Source organism: Lepidochelys kempii, chromosome 19, assembly GCF_965140285.1.
Source record: "Lepidochelys kempii isolate rLepKem1 chromosome 19, rLepKem1.hap1, whole genome shotgun sequence".
Lineage (NCBI taxonomy): Eukaryota > Metazoa > Chordata > Testudines > Cheloniidae > Lepidochelys > Lepidochelys kempii.
The window spans coordinates 9,626,924-9,643,960 of NC_136398.1; the positions used below are offsets into that span (position 1 = coordinate 9,626,924).

Consider the following 17,037-nt stretch of genomic DNA (forward strand, 5'->3'; position numbering starts at 1 on the left):
TGTCATGTGTTGTGCTCGGCGCTGCACGTACACCTGGGGAGAGTCCTGCCCTGAATAGCGCGGTCGACCTGAGCAAGACAGGAAGGATCCTTGCCCCCGTTTTATAGATAGGAGAAACTGAGGCCCCGAGAGATGATGTGACTTGCCCAGGCTCACTCAGGCATCTGCGACAGTGCTCGGCACAGAACACAGCTCTTCTGTGTCCCGGTCCACGAGGCCGGCCTTTCTCTGCAGCCACTTAAAAGGCCAGAGGTTTCCTGTGAATGTCAGAGTCAGACCACCCGTGCCGCTCCAGGCAGCAGACAGACAGGGCAACGTCAGGGCACCAATTGAAACCTGCCAGGGAGATCAACTGCAGCCACAAATGGATCCTCCCTGGCCATGTGTGCATGCAGCCCCCTCCAGTACCCTAGAGACAGAGATGGGGGCGGGGGGAGCAGCAGGGGCGTTGGAGAGTCTTCTCATCAGGAAAGAAGAGGGTGAGGCATGGATGGTAAAGCAGAGAGGAGGAAGGTAGGCAGAGTTAGCACCGGGGTGTCATTGCAGAAAAATCTGGGGGAGGGAGGGAAATCATGTTGTTATATGTGATTGTCTATTTCCTGGAAAGTCTGGGGGGTGGAGTGGAAGACCCAATGGAGCATATAGACCTATGAAAAGTCGGGGGGGGGGGAACAATTGCCCCATAGCAAATGACGCCTCTGGTTAGGAAGGGGCAGATTATATGTAAACAAGCATAAGGCAGATGTAGGGGAAAGGCCGGGGGCAATGTACAGTGGGTAAGAGACGGTGGAACAGTTTTAGATAGAGTGGGCACTGTGGTACGTGTTGCAGCTGTGCAGAAAAAGGGAATGTGGGCATGAACCTAGGAGAGGGAGGGAAGGTGTTACTGCACTAGGAGCAGGAGGGCAAGGGTTAATGCTGGGTGGGGTCAGGAAAGAAGGGGTTAATTCTGGGTGTGAGTGGGAAAGAGTTAATGCACTGGGTATGAGCTGGAGGGAAGGGGTTAATGCTGGGTGTGAGAAGGAGGGCAGGGGTTAATACACAGTGAGCTGGAGAGAAGGGGTTAATGCTGGGTGTGAGAAGGAGGGCAGGGGTTAATACACAGTGAGCTGGAGAGAAGGGGTTAATGCAAGCTGAGGGCAGGTTGGCAGGGGTTAATGTGGGCGGGAAGGGGATAATGCAGGCGGGCGGGAAGGGGTTAATGTAGGCTGGGGGGCGGGCAGGGGTTAATGCAGTGGGTCTGAGCTGGAGAGAAGGAGTTAATGTAGGCTGGCGGCAAGCGGGAAGGGGTTAATGCAGGCTGGGGGCAGGCAGGGGTTAATGCAGGCTTGGGGTGGGCGAGCAGGGGTTAAGGAGGGCAGGCAGGGGTTAATGCAGGCTGGCGGCGGGTGGGTGGGAAGGGGTTAATGCACTGGGTCTGAGCTGGAGAGACGGGGTTAATGCAGGCGGGGGGCAGGCGGGCAGGGGTTAATGCACAGGGAGGGGATGGCTTTCCCCTGACCCTGTATATCCCGCAGCCGCTGCAGGCCCTGGCTGAGCTCAGTTCCCTGGGAGCTCTTGGCAGGGCAGGACCAGCTGGCGCTTGACTGGAGATGCCTTAGCCGGGCTTGGTGAGTTCACCCTCTGTGTTGAGGTACCACTTGCCTGGAGCCCCCCACCCTGCCCTGCCTTAGAGCCACGCTGCTCGGCTCAGCAGAATTTCTGCTGCAAGGCTGGGGTGGTCCCAGGGGGGAGCAAGCAGGGCAATTTCTTAAAGCCCCGTGCCACGGGAAGGGGCCGTGAAGCTAAGTTGCTCAGGCTTCGGCTTTAGCCCCTCATGGCGGGGCTCAGGCTTCGGCTTTCTGCCCTGGGCGCCAGTCAGTCTAACACCGGCCCTGGGAGGTAGGAATGGGGGGATGCGTGACAATGCCAGGCTCTGTGGGCAGGGCGCAGTGTCTTGTCCCTTGGGGCAGGCCATGCCCTGCTGTGGGCTCCTCTGGAGCCCTGTTGGCTCTGTGCAGCCCTGGCGAGCGGGTGCTACCTTCGGGCGTCCGGCTCGGGGCCCGCGGGAGGCTGGAGACCTGGGCTGGTTGCTTTTGGGAACTGAGGTCTGGCTGCCCTGTGTTTAAGAGCTGTCTCTGCAGGGCACGGGCCAGGGAGGTGGGTGAGTGTCTGCCCTGGAACTGCTTATTTATAGCACTACATTTAGGAGGCGGAAGGTCAGCTCTTTGGGCTTTTTATAGCAGGGTTTTTGTTTGTTTTTTTTCTCCTTGCATCCTAGTGGCCCTGGGATAACACAGGATGGGATCTAAGCTCCCAAATGGAGAAAATTTGGTCTAGCTTCAGTGCTGTGTTAGGATCCACAGGGGAACGCCCCCAGGGGGAGCCTTCCTGCAGCCTTTGCAATCAACCTCTCCTTGGTGAGCAGTGCAGGGGGTGATCTTTCGAGATGCATGTTTTTCCCCGCCTGTGAACTCCAGGGCTGGAGCCAGGTGTCTGGCAACAATGAGCAACGAGGTATCTCATGTGTTGGCTGCTGCTGTCCCAACTCATGTGGCATGTGTGTCTTGGTACGGCACCTCGCCCATGGTGAGTCTTTTGTCTCGGGGCTGGATTTTCAATCAGGGCCAGGTTTTCAAGTGCTCAGCTCCTGTTTATGGCCAGTTTTTCAAGGGCATTCAGTCATGAACCAAGCTGAGCTCCGCTGAAAATCTGTCCTTTGGTGTCCTGGCCATATTCTAACTCGGGAACTCTCTCTCTGCCCTGGCATTTTCACCTGTGCAGCATTCTTCTTCCTTTCCTACACCAGCCGTTGCTATAGCGTTGCGATGGGCTGCTCAAGACCTGCTGCATTCCACCCCATAGGTGGGTGCAGTGATCCTTACCTGGCTTTACATACAGGACTGTTATGTGGCTTAATTCATGGGCCTGAAATGCTTTCAGGTTCCCCACAAGGTGCTGTACCCAAGCAGAGTGGTGGTGTTGTGGTAGGAACAATCACATTTTGACTCGGAAGCTCCACGGCAGATCTAGCTGGAGTATACTGGGGAGAGCTGGCAGAAAACTTTCCTGGCAAAATATGGAGATGCGCTGAAATAAAACTTCCCTGTGAAAAAAACTGTTTGTTTGTCTTGTGATAGCATGTGAGAGGCTCAGTCAGTGCACCAGGACCCATTGTGCTAGGTGCTGTACAAACCTAGGACAAAGAGACAGTCCCTGCCCCCAAAAGCTGGTCTGTAAGACCAGAGACGACAGATGGATGCAGGCAGACAGGGAGGCACAAGGGAACCAAAAATGTTGATTTTTTTATTACGTTTTTTTAATTGGGAAAACGCAAAAGGAAATGGTTTGAACGAGTGTTTCACTTTGATGGAACACATTTCCTCTCCCAATTTCTCAGCTTACCAACATTTTGCTTCATGAAAATTCTCACCGTTTTGACTTTTCCTCCTCCTTTGGGATGAAAGCAAATGTGGAAAGAGGGATTTCCTGCAGGCTGGAAATTCCATTTCCCCAGTGGCTCTAATAACAGCTTGGGAGCTGGCCTGTTTGCTCCCCCGCTGACTTGATCTCTGCCCTGAGAGCTGGAGTTGAAATTCCTGCACTCAGGACTGATCAAGGCAGTGAACCTTTCCATCAGAAATGCCCCTTGGGAAGGCAGCAGGGAATCTGTGCCTTTATATCATGCAACCCCTCTTTGCATGACCGAACTGGGTAAGCCAAACCCTGGGCAGCCTCTCCCTGGGTGGCATGAAGTCTCCGTGTGAAAGTCTTCCTGATCTCCAACGTGTGGGATCTTTACCATGACTGTGCAGGTCAGAGGTGTGTGGTGGGATTAAAGGGCAGGAAAGGCAGAAGGAAGTGGGGCTCAGCTGGTGGAGGGTTTGGGTGCTGATCCCTTCCTTCCTAACACCACAGTATCAAACTCCAGCTGTTGCCTCTTTCTCAGTCCCAACTCTTGCTTCTCATCTCAGAAGTCTCGGTTGGTTCAGCTCCAGGGCGATCTGGCTCTGCCATAGACTTCCTGTGGGATCTCGGGCAACTTGCTTAACTGCTTCATGCCTCAGTTTCCCCACTTGTAAAATAGGAATGAGATGGACATGCCTCCAGCGGATGTTGAAAAGCTTATTTTTGTTCTTGTTTGTCATGTGCTTGGAGATCCTCAGCTGAGAAGAGCTAAGTGTTCATGAGACAAGTTAGCTGGGGGGGTGTCTTGAGTGTTCCCTGGCAGGCTGGAGGGGAATTGTGGGGGGAGGGAACGCAGCTCAGAGTGTGGATGGGCTTTTCTCCAGCAATGGGCAGAGAATGGTGACTGCCTGGGGCAAGCAGGCTGGTTAACCATTAGCTTCCGATCAGTCACTTCAGCGCCATTTGTGTCTCTTCTGTTAAAGGAAACCATCTGCTTGGGCCATTTACAGCTTCTGCATCTGACTCCAGGCCCCCTGCACTAGCTGCTGTCAACTTCAGCACCAGATTTACTGCCCTGGTCCCACCCTGGCCCCTCTTTAGCCAGCCCCTTAGGCTCAGACCTTGCTTTGTCCTAGTCCTTCCCTGGATGGATGGTCAGTCGGGAGGTGAATAAGAGCCATTATGCCCAGTGGGCTAATAATGGCTCTCTGGTGGTCACGATGCCAGCAGTGACCTCTGGCTGCTCATTTAGGGCCTCCTATGAATTAGGAATTAGTCATGGGGCAAAGCCAGGGGGGATTTTGCCCTTTCTAAGCCTTGTTTGTTGGAGGCTTGTTCGCTGTGAATGAGAGGTGGTTGGGATCTGAGCCTGCAAAGTTTAATGGTTCGGGGATTGGCCCACCTATTCCAGGAGGAGGCTCTTTGGTTGCTGAGGATAAAGGGTCCCAGAACCAGACAGGTGCTTGTTTATATGACAGTAGCACACGGAGGCTTTGCACGCATACCTAGTCAGAGCCAATCCCTGCCCCAAAGAGCTGACCATCTAAATAGATGAGCCAGATGGGGAAACTGAGTCACAGAGACAAAGGAGGAAGTGACATGCCCAAAGTTGCCCAGCAGGTGAGAGCTGGGAGTAGAACCCATGTCTCCTGACTCCTAGTCCAGTGCTCTAGCCGCTGGGCCATGCTGCCTGCTGGGGGACTCTAGCCCTCGACAACCACTATGGAGTCAGTGTGTCAGCTGGCTGAAACTTGGACGGATTAAAAAAAGCCTTTTTCTTGTTTTCCTTTCTGAAAAGGGAAACCCAGAAGGGAGCCCGTCCCAACCCGGGGCTGCTCAGACGCTGTGATTATTCTGAGCCACGCGGAAGGCGAGTGGAGCCAGAAACGCCCTTGTGGCTTTTCCACCTCCTGCCATCTGGTTCCTCCCCTCCCAGCTGCTCCAACCTGGCTCCTCCTTTGCTCCCTGAAGGTAGCCCTGGCCGGTGCTGGGGGCTGCCGGGAAGCGTGGCACTTGATGGCCGGATTGTCTTTGTTCTGCTACTGTTGGGCACATAAAGATAAGGCTGCGGGCTCCGGTATTTTTTCCTGTTTAAGTTGCTCTTGGAAGCTCTGCAATAACCCAGGCTGTTCAGTGCTTTCCTCTTCCTGCGGTGATTATTCCCACCTAGGAGCCTGCTGCTGTCTAGAAAAAGGCCCCGTCTTCTGTCCCCTCCCAGGCTCTCTGCTAGCCAGTCCGGCTGTTGTGCCAATGGGCCGTGTGCCCTCCTTGGCTCCTCCTCGGCGTGAAGCACGGTGGCATCCCAGCAGAGCTCAGCCTGCGATTTCTCCTTTTCCAGCATCCTGGCAGCTGTGATGCTTGAGAGGAGCTGGGGCTGCCCCGGCGGGGAGAGGGGGAAGTCGCACCCATTGGAAAAATCACCGGGCCCCTCAACAGCCCGACCCAGACCGCTCTGAACCGCACGCCGCGTCTAGAGGTGGCATCAAAACCCTCCCTGAAACTGCAGCCCCGGCCGGCTGCCCTATCCCACCAAAGTGCCCCCCTCCGTCTCGTCAGTGTCTCGTTTGCTAAGCGGCCCTCTGCGGTAGTTTGGTTTCCTCCTGGCACCTTGAACTCAGCCACGGGTGTGGGTGGTTCACAGGGGCATCTAGCCCGGCCCCTTTACTGGACAAGAAAATCAAGCTCCTTCCCCGCTCTCCTCAGCTCCGGGTTGCCCCTTCGCCAATGCATTCTCCTCCTTCTTCCTCTCCTTCATTCCCCTACCCCCATCGTCTTGGGCTCTGGACTCTCTGGGTGCCCATCTCTGCCATGGTGAGGGGGGGAGGCTCCAACCAGAAGCCCTTGTCTACCCCCAACATGGGGGGTGGGGGGCAAGTTCCAATTTGTGGGGGAGGTGGGGCCCGAACAGACTCCTCCCCCTGGGGCTCTTGTCCTCCTCTTGCTCCTGAATCCTTGATCGATCTCCCACAGAGCAGGCAGCAGCTCTGGGCTGCCCCGTCCCCTGCTGCCATATCCAGGCTCTGTCTGGCTGCGGGGCCTCGTCCGAAGGGTCTTGCTTTGCTCCATCTCTGGCTGATGCAGCTGAGTTGGACGCGCCGCTGCCCGCTGGGGAGAAGACTGTGCTGGGTACAGGCTCTGCGTGACTGCATCCTCCACAGCCCTGGAAAGCGGCTGGGCAGCAGGCAGAGTGGAGCTGGGGGGCTGCAGCCTGGGTGCCATATTATACTGGTGGGGAGCGGGGCACCTCTCTCTGCCCACACTGTGGTGTTGCACCGGGAGGAGGAGATGGCGTATATGTGTGTGTGAATGACCTAGCGGGAGGGTGGCTTCCCCTTGAGATGATGGTTCCTGCTCAAAATGGTCCTTCTCCTGGGGGAAGCTTGGGCGCTACATTGTGCGGGGAATGGGGACGCGGATAAACTGGAGACTTCAGAACTTCTCCTGTGGTGGGACCAGGTCCTTCCCCATCTTGGGGATGGATGGAAGCTGCCCGTTACCCATGCAGGGCCCTTCGCCGGTGGTGGCGGTGACAACTTTCCTATTACTAACCACTTCCCTCCTCTCCTTCCAGGGGCTGAGTGCACCTTCACCATGGCCACCGAGGACTGGCCCCTGCGCTGGGGCAAGGGGCAGAGAGCTGGTTTCCGGGGCTCCCTGTGAACAAGGAAGCTGGTGCCAGAGAGCCCCTCTTGCAGTCCTGTCTGGTTACAGGCTCCAGCTTCGGGGTGAAGAGCCACGTCTGTGTCCTGTGGCCCACGTGAGGGGCTGGCCTTAGAACAGTGTGGATTTGGGGTTCAGGGCTTTTGCGCTATGGTTCCCCTGAGGGGCCCCCCATTGCAGGTTGCCAGGCCCTGTCCCTGAGAGCTGAGGTGCCAGAGCACGAGACCATGAGGCCTGTGTCTCCTGCAAGCAGCGCCTCCCCCCTGGGGCTGCTGAACCGGGGCCCGGAGTATCTCCGCAGGCAGATGGAGGTGGGGAGCGGGGGCCGCACCCCGAGTGCCGTGGAAAGGCTGGAAGCTGACAAAGCCAAGTATGTCAAAACCCAGCAAGTGATCAACAGCCGGCAGGAGCCGGTGCTGCGTAGCTGCCCCCCGCGGCCTTCCCCTCGCAGCAGGAGGCGCCTGACTCTCCACCAGTGTCACGAGATCTGTCAGAGCTCAGAGCTGGGCCGAGAGAGCCCCAAGCAGAACGGCCCCAGGAAGCTGCTGCCTTCCCCCCAGTCCCCCGTGGCGCGCAGGGGCAGCAGCAAACGCCTGCTGAGGCCCGACTCGCTCATCATTTACCGGCAGAAACGGGACTGCACGGCCGTCAACAAGGAGAATGCCAAGGGCTCCGGCCTGGTCAGGCGGCTCTTCCAGGGGCCTCTGAGAGACAAACTGCCCGGCTCCCCCTCCTCCAGGGGCCTGGACGACAGGCAGCAGGGGCCGGAGAGAGACGAGACCCCCATGGTGTGGGTGCCAGTGGAGAAGGAGGCTGCTAGAACGCAGAGCCCAGGGGGCGGCATCTTCAGCCCGAACGCGAGCCCCATGGTGCAGCCTCCACACGGCACCCAGACGCACCTGCCCAGCCCCCAGTCGGGGCCAGGCCCGAAGGAGGCCAAGAGGGAGCTGGGCCGAGGCTGCTCCCTGCCCCTCTCCGAGAAGGAGAGGTTTTTCAACTACTGCGGCTTGGACCGGGACCTGGTGGAGGTGCTGGGCAGGGAGAGGTTCGGTCCTGCTGGCTGGGACGCGGCCTCCTCCTTGCTCCTGGGGAGCGCGGGCTCGGCCGGCTCGGAGCTCAGTGGGCCGGCCCATTCCAGCGGCTGCGAAGCGGGGCCCGAGGCGGAGGAGCTGGGCGCACGGCTCTGTTCGACCGTCTCCATTATCGAGCGCAACGCCCGGGTGATCAAGTGGCTCTACGGCTGCCAGCGAGCCTGGACCACGGCCAGGGAGTCCACGGTCTGAGGGAAGGGCCCTGGCCGGCCTAGAGAGACCCCGTCCCGTCTCAAAGGCTGGGGGCAGGCGATCTCCACTCCAGTTCGGGGCCCAAGCCTGCCAGTCCGGCCTCCAGCGAAGGCCAGGGCAACCGCCCCCCGCTTGCTCTCAGCGTGGGCAGGAGGCGGCCTGGGGCATGAACCAGGCAGATCGTTTGGCCCCTGGGTGAAACAGACGCTTGGGGGGGGAGATGCCCTGAGCTGGCTCCTCCCTCCTGGTCTGCTCTTGCCTTGTATGTGCAAGTACCCACAAGCACCCTGTCTGCACTGGGGCTGCCAACTGGGGGACTGTAATGTAAATGTGGGGGACCCCAGATGCTTCCAGCACTGCATGGCCTAATCCTGCTGAGCGGGGAAGGGGGTGCGGGTGACATTCACCTCTGAGGGCCAGTGTGTTCAACAGAGACTTTCCTCTTTTGAATGATATTTTAAAAGGTGCCCGGGGGAGGCATTGTGCTGGGAGAGGGGGCTTGGAGCAGCTCCCCCTGGGCTGCCCCCCTGCTTCTGCTCCCTCTCGGTTGAGTCTCACCCCCCTCGAGCGTTTGTAGCAATGGGACTGGAAGGGGGAGACAAACTGGCCCTTTAAGCCTTTCTCTGCTGCTACGCTCTCGGCCTGGCCCCTTCACTGATGCAGCCGGCCCTGCAGTAGATGAGGTCGTAAGGGCAGAAATGGACCCTCTGGCTGTGTGGTCTCCTCCCTCTCTGAGGGATCTGGGAATGGCCGGAGGCACTGGCATGATGCTAGCAGGTTGGGGTGTGTTTAGGTGTGTGGCTGCACCATGAGAACAGGATCCAGCTGTAACTAACAGCAGTGTGGGCAGCCGTGAGACCTGGCTGTGCCAGTCCTGGGAGCCCCCGCCCCCAACGCTGCAAAACACCCCACCCACCCATGAGAAATTTTCATTTTGGCTGGATCTGAAAAGTTGAATAAAGCCGGCTGTGTTTTAAATCCTGCCATGTGTGATCTCTGTTCTCCTGCGAGGGGCAAAGCCGGTGAGGATACGTCAGAGCTGTGTCCTGTCTGTGTTTCCCTGCCCCTCTGCCCCCCCTCCCCGCACTCCACGTGGGAGCAGAGCAGCAGAGTGAACTGAGGAGGACTCTGAGCCATTGCCTCTCCTCTTCCCGCTAGAGCCGAGCAGAGGGGTAGACAGAGGGGAGGCGACTGGATGGCAGTGGGGCGTGCTGGGATCATGGCCATGCTCAGGTGGGGTACAGGGCATCACCAGTTCTCCCACCCCTCTCCCAGCGGCAGAGTTCAACATCATTCTGGAGAATCTGCTTCTCTGTGGCTGGTGGGCCAGTTTCCTCCTGGGGGCTGTGGGAAGATGCCAGCAGGCTCTGCCCTCCTGAGGCCCCTTCCCTCCCTCAATATCAGCTTTGCCTTCAGCAACTTCTGCTGGCCACCATCCCTAGCCTTGCTTCCCCGTCCCAGCCCCCGCAGGGCGGAGTTGAGCTCCCAGGAGCAGAATGATCCTTCCCAGCCTGTGCAGATTCCAGCCTGACGGGAACCTGCCTGAGTGTGCTCTGAGGGATGATTTACTCCTCCTTTCAGGAGCCCCGATTACCCCCGTGACCTGTGCCCTCCTCCTCCAGGTGCTCCAGAAGCTCTGCGGTGATTAATGGCTCCCTTTAATCTGCAGGGGAAGAGTCGTCAGGTTATCTCAGGGGAGTGCTGAACCAACCGACTCCTTTTGTGGCCTCTGCTCCCCACCTGGGCAGTGGCAGCTGCCTCTTGGGGTCACACCTTCTGCTTGACTTAAAACACAAACGGGGCTTCATGCCTCTAGGACTTTCCCAGCCAGCACCACCACTGGCTCTAGCGGAAAGGCCTGTAACCGGCCGGGAGGAATGGCCAATGGGAGAGTGGTTCTCTCTGGTGGGCCATGGAAGGGGAGCTCCTTGGGTGTGGGAAGTTGAGGCAAGAGGGCTCTTTAACCGAGCAGTCCTCAGAGTGGAAAGAGGTGGAGACCCAAGATGGAGCCTCTGCCTCTAGGATGGTGGGTTGAAAGGAGCCCCTCTTATGATTGACTGAAAACTGGAACAGTCCAAAGCCTGTTCAGTGTCTTGGGTTATGAGTTTGTTGGGCCTCAGTCTGGCTCATAGCAGCCATAACATTGCCAGGGTGGGAGGCCAAGCACTCAACAGCCCTGGCCATCCACGCTTCTGTCTTTGCACTGTGCTTCCTGAACAGCTTGGCCTGTGACCCACTGTACGGGAGTACTGCCAACTCCTCGGTCCACAGGGCTCTATGCCTGTGGCATTGGGGCATAACAATGGCCCAGAGTCATAGCAATTAATCTTTGTATTGGTTGAGTTGTCCTTTCTTACAGCCAGGTGCCTCTGTTGCCTGGCATGCACTGTTAGCAAATAACACCTGGATTTCAGTATCTCACTAGTGTAGGGGGCCCTCTGAAAAGCTGGGGGCCCCGCTATCCACCTTAAAAACTGTCTGGGACAGTCCCTGTCTATTCTAACACCTGTCTGCTTTGTGTTTGGGAGCTGCTTGGCAGCCCTGAATCTGAGATCTTCGAGCTAGCCACCAATCTCCTTCAGAAAGTTACATCCTCGCTGCTGCAGCCGAGAGGAGCAGATGATGCTTCAAGTTAATCAGCTGGAACTGCTGAACTCTTGGGCTTGTACCTGGCGTTCTACACATTTACACTTAGTAAGGCCTCCTGGAAGCTGGGCTAGGTAGGTCTGGCTGGGTGACCACAACGGTCCTTTCTGGCCTTACACTCTATGAATGAAAAGAAGTACTTGTGGCACCTTAGAGACTAACCAATTTATTTGAGCATAAGCTTTTGTGAGCTACAGCTCACTTCATCGGATGCATTCCGTGGAAAGTGAAGAAGATCTTTTTATACACACAAAGCATGAAAAAATACCTCCCCCCACCCCACTCTCCTGCTGGTAATAGCTTATCTAAAGTGACCACTCTCCTTACAATGTGTATGATAATCAAGTTGGGCCATTTCCAGCACAAATCCAGGTTTTCTCTCCCCTCCCCCCCATACAAACCCACTTTCCTGTTGGTAATAGCTTATCTAAAGTGATCACTTTAGTGGCTAAGTCATTATGCAAGGTAACCTATTTCCCCTTGTGTTCCCCCCCCCCAACGTTCTTGTTAAACCCTGGATTTGTGCTGGAAATGGCCCACCTTGATTATCATACACATTGTTGGAGGCTGCTCGGCAGCTCTCCAACACGAGTTTCTACAAGCCATTACCCTCTGATCCCACTGAGAGTTACCAAAAGCAACTACAGCATTTGCTCAAGAAACTTCCTGAAAAAGCACAAGATCAAATCCGCACAGACACACCCCTGGAACCCCGACCTGGGATATTCTATCTACTACCCAAGATCCATAAACCTGGAAATCCTGGGCGCCCCATCATCTCAGGCATTGGCACCCTGACAGCAGGATTGTCTGGCTATGTAGACTCCCTCCTCAGGCCCTACGCTACCAGCACTCCCAGCTACCTTAGAGACACCACTGACTTCCTGAGGAAACTACAATCCATCGGTGATCTTCCTGATAACACCATCCTGGCCACTATGGATGTAGAAGCCCTCTACACCAACATTCCACACAAAGATGGACTACAAGCCGTCAAGAACACTATCCCCGATAATGTCACGGCTAACCTGGTGGCTGAACTTTGTGACTTTGTCCTTACCCATAACTACTTCACATTTGGGGACAATGTATACCTTCAGATCAGCGGCACTGCTATGGGTACCCGCATGGCCCCACAGTATGCCAACATTTTTATGGCTGATTTAGAACAACGCTTCCTCAGCTCTCGTCCCCTAAAGCCCCTACTCTACTTGCGCTATATTGATGACATCTTCATCATCTGGACCCATGGAAAAGAAGCCCTTGAGGAATTCCACCATGATTTCAACAATTTCCATCCCACCACCAACCTCAGCCTGGTCCAGTCCACACAAGAGATCCACTTCCTGGACACTACAGTGCTAATAAACAATGGTCACATAAATACCACCCTATACCGGAAACCTACTGACCGCTATTCCTACCTGCATGCCTCCAGCTTTCACCCTGACCACACCACACGATCCATCGTCTACAGCCAAGCTCTGCGATACAACCGCATTTGCTCCAACCCCTCAGACAGAGACAAACACCTACAAGATCTCTGTCAAGCTTTCTTACAACTACAATACCCACCTGCAGAAGTAAAGAAACAGATTGATAGAGCCAGAAGAGTTCCCAGAAGTTACCTACTACAGGACAGGCCTAACAAAGAAAATAACAGAACGCCACTAGCCGTCACCTTCAGCCCCCAACTAAAACCCCTCCAACGCATTATTAAGGATCTACAACCTATCCTAAAGGATGACCCAACACTCTCACAAATCTTGGGAGACAGGCCAGTCCTTGCCTACAGACAGCCCCGCAACCTGAAGCAAATACTCACCAACAACCACATACCACACAACAGAACCACTAACCCAGGAACTTATCCTTGCAACAAAGCCCGTTGCCAACTGTGCCCACATATCTATTCAGGGGACACCATCACAGGGCCTAATAACATCAGCCACACTATCAGAGGCTCGTTCACCTGCACATCCACCAATGTGATATATGCCATCATGTGCCAGCAATGCCCCTCTGCCATGTACATTGGTCAAACTGGACAGTCTCTACGTAAAAGAATAAATGGACACAAATCAGATGTCAAGAATTATAACATTCATAAACCAGTCGGAGAACACTTCAATCTCTCTGGTCACGCGATCACAGACATGAAGGTCGCTATCTTAAAACAAAAAAACTTCAAATCCAGACTCCAGCGAGAAACTGCTGAATTGGAATTCATTTGCAAATTGGATACTATTAATTTAGGCTTAAATAGAGACTTGGAGTGGCTAAGTCATTATGCAAGGTAGCCTGTTTCCTCTTGTTTTTTCCTACCCCCCCCCCCCCCAGATGTTCTGGTTTAACTTGGATTTTAACTTGAAGAGTGGTCAGTTTGGATGAGCTATTACCAGCAGGAGAGTGAGTTTGTGTGTGTATGGGGGTGGGGGGGATGTGAGAACCTGGATTTATGCAGGAAATAGCCTAGCTTAATTGTCATGCACATTGTGTAAAGAGTTATCACTTTGGATGGGCTATCACCAGCAGGAGAGTGAATTTGTGTGGGGGGGTGGAGGGTGAGAAAACCTGGATTTGTGCTGGAAATCACTTTAGATAAGCTATTACCAGCAGGACAGTGGGGTGGGAATAGGTATTGTTTCATATTCTCTGTGTATATATAAAGCCTGCTGCAGTTTCCACGATATGCATCTGAAGAAGTGAGCTGTAGCTCACGAAAGCTTATGCTCTAATAAATTGGTTAGTCTCTAAGGTGCCACAAGTACTCCTTTTCTTATTGTAAGGAGAGTGGTCACTTTAGATAAGCTATTACCAGCAGGAGAGTGGGGTGGGGGGAGGTATTTCTTCATGCTTTGTGTGTATAAAAAGATCTTCTTCACTTTCCACAGGATGCATCCGATGAAGTGAGCTGTAGCTCACGAAAGCTTATGCTCAAATAAATTGGTTAGTCTCTAAGGTGTCACAAGTCCTCCTTTTCTTTTTGCGAATACAGACTAACACGGCTGTTACACTGCACTCTATGAATGAAAACTGAAGAAGTTTGATCAGTTCTTTTCTCATGCTGTAGACTTACTGACACCTAGTGGCTGCTCTGGGAACAACAACTGAGTCAGGATGACTTTAATAAAAGTTTACCCCGTTGACGTTCTTTCTCTTTCGCAGAACTGGGGGAGGAGGGAGGTTGGGGGAGGCTTTATATTGTTAACGATAAATTAATGACCGAGGGGTAGGGATGTAAAATTGGGCCAGGAGCTAAGGGCTAGGCTGCAGGATTCATGTGGAATCTATCCCCATTGGGCTGGTGCCAGAAGTGGGAGTTGAGAGGCCAGGCGAGGGGCTGGCTGGGCCCGTGCTCTGTAAGTGGAGATGCGACAATACAGAGGGGGTGGAGGTGCTTTTGTAAAACCTCATTGGCCAGCTCCGATGCCAGGAGTTTGGGTGGGATCCCATATCCTCTGAACCTGAAATTGCAGGGGTGGGGCACTATTGGGATAGAGGATTCCCACCCTATCCCAGGACTAGCAAGAAGGTTAACAAGGCACCATGCTACATTAAAGCCACTCCTGGTCCAGCCCTCAGAGATCCCAGCTCCTGCCTGGTCTTTATCCCTTTTTTTATGCATAGGCAAAACAGAAGTGAGAAAAATGAAGGCCGGAGAGATTCTGATGGGCGAGGTGGCTTCCCTGAGCATATGATCTTCCTCGTGTGCTCTGTAAGCCTTGCTCTTTGTGTAGAAAGAAATACCTGCATCTCAGGGTCAGATGCAGATAGAGGCGCTGCATGGGGCAGGGGGTGCAAGTGGGGGTCATGTCCCCCCCCAATTTCTGCCAGGTTTTATATACCCTGTCCTGAACCCCGCTGCATACCACCAGAACCGTTACATTGTGTGTCCCATCCCCCCCCCCCCCCTGCTGTCAACAGTTATGAATCATCTCTGGGTGCAGGGAAGGTGAACTCTTCCCCAGGAGGAGAAGGGTTTGGTTGGCCTGTGCACGATTGTAGAGATGGTTGAAAGGATGTCATGCGGTCCATGCAGGAACTGAATCTGTCTTAAATTTCTCTTGGTGGCCAACTCTCTGATGCCAGAGCAGAGACCGAGAGAACCCGGTGGGCGAGTGGCTCGCAGTCCATCGGCCCACTATGCTGGTCTCTCTCTTTCTTGGGTTCCCCCATTGGAAAGTAGCTCAGGAGAGGGGGCTGCATGGGCCTGGTGAGGGGAGAGGGAACCTGCCCCTCTAGGTTATCCGTTCTGAGCTGGGGGCGATGGACCTATCTCACTGCTAATCCCATCCGAGAGGGGTGGCTCTACACTGTCCTTAAACAGCCGCCATGGACTCCAAGGTTGTGTATCTACAGGCATGATGTAGGTCGTGCTCTGTGAATTACCTGGCCCTTGACCTGGTGAACATTCTCCCTCTGCCAGGCTCCCAGGTAAGTCACTCTCAGGTCGGCTCGGGGCCAGTTTCCGTTGGAGCTTTAGTGCGTGCAGCAGCTTATCCACCAGGGACTAAGCGGAGAATGCTAAACTCATCTCATTCGGACTCGGGGGGCGGATCCTCAGTGGGTGTAAATAACCATACTTCCATTGACATCACTAGTGCTATGCCAATCTCCACAAGCTGAGGATCTGGCCCAGGTTGTCTGGTTTGCCAGGCTGTTTTTCCACTAGACTGCTCAGTAAAGCAAGGGGACATTTGGCCCTGTTGCTAAATGCTCCCCCTGGGGCTCAGCTACTCTGCAACCATACTAAGTAAAAATGTGAAGACCTTTCTGGTTGCAAAGGGGTGACTGTCCTTTGCAGTGCAGCCCTGAGCTTGACGCTGAGCGCCGTAGAGATGACACAAAGAAATAATCCCAGGCCGAGCAATAGCCTCGCATTGTGGAAAAGGGGGTTGAGGGAAGGGATCTTTACTTCATACACTTCTACATATGATAAAGATCAGCTGAAACTCACTGCAAATGACACCATCAGTGTTAAACAGGCACAGCGGCAGGAAAACGGCAGGAGTCACTCATGTGCACGCTGCAAATGCCCCAGCCAGTCAAACTGCAGCCCCCATCCACGTGCGATGGTGGGTCTGAGTCCCAGAAACAGAGTTTCATGCAGGGAAGCTTGGCTGGGTCAGTTCCCTGGGGCTGGGCGATCCAGGCCTTACAAGGATCTGTGGATCAATAATTCACAAGCTTCAGGGCAGCACCATGAACACCTAATTCCAGAACTCCTCCTGCTGGAGGGTGAGTTCTTGGCACTCCTTAGCCAAACACTAACCCAGAGGTGCGAAGAACCTGCTCCTTCTTATCCAGGCTTTGGCCAAAGAAAGTGTAACCAGGGCAGCCAGGCTTTCAGACACGAGTTACGAAGGAAGCCACCATGGCCAAGATCTTTAAAGCGCCTAGTGATCTTTGGTTCTTCATTTTCAGGGTATCCAAATGGAGCCACCTTTAAAGAGGGTCTGGCTTTTCTGAGGTGGGTGCTCTGCTCTTTCAACAAACTGGGCCCCCTTAAGGTCTCCCAGGCTTGGCACCCACAGTCTCTGGTCACTTCTGAAAGCCTTGGCTTGCCAGGTATGGGAAATCCCAGTACACAGAACTGCAGCTCCTCAGGCTATGGGCTTCCACCACTCCAGCCATGCAAGGATCACAAAGCGCTCTAGGTCCATTAATTGCTCAGTCCATGGGGCAGGATCAGCCCAGTCACCTCATGCCATGCCTGGGAGGTAGCAGATAGGCTCTTGCTCAGATTTCAGATATCGTGCAAAGAGATTACGGGACTTGCCCACAGTCACTCAATTCAAGTCAATAGCAGAACAGGGACAAGAACCTGGCAACCCAGGTCCCTGCTCTAACCACTAGGCTGCGAGCAGGCTGTACAGTACGGACAGGGAATGCTTAGCCCTGGGAGAGGCGTTACACACTGAAGTGGTCCCAGAATCTCTCCCCGATAGTGCAAACGGTACAGAACACAAGGGGGGAGCTCAGTGGAGACCTCGCTCTGACAAGTGCTTCCCAGCAGTGGGGACCTCATCCATACCCTGCAAAGAGGCCAGAGCTGCAC

General features: G+C 54.7%; 1 protein-coding gene across 1 annotated transcript; it reads left to right on the top strand.

Moving 5' to 3' along the window:
• Positions 1-1,527: 1,527 nt before the first annotated feature.
• Positions 1,528-9,308, top strand: FAM110D (family with sequence similarity 110 member D). Its single transcript, XM_073317567.2, has 2 exons — positions 1,528-1,610; positions 6,959-9,308. Exon 2 carries the CDS (start codon positions 7,275-7,277, stop codon positions 8,328-8,330), a length of 1,056 nt encoding a protein of 351 aa, XP_073173668.1. The 5' UTR covers positions 1,528-1,610; positions 6,959-7,274; the 3' UTR covers positions 8,331-9,308.
• The last annotated feature ends 7,729 nt before the right edge of the window (positions 9,309-17,037 follow it).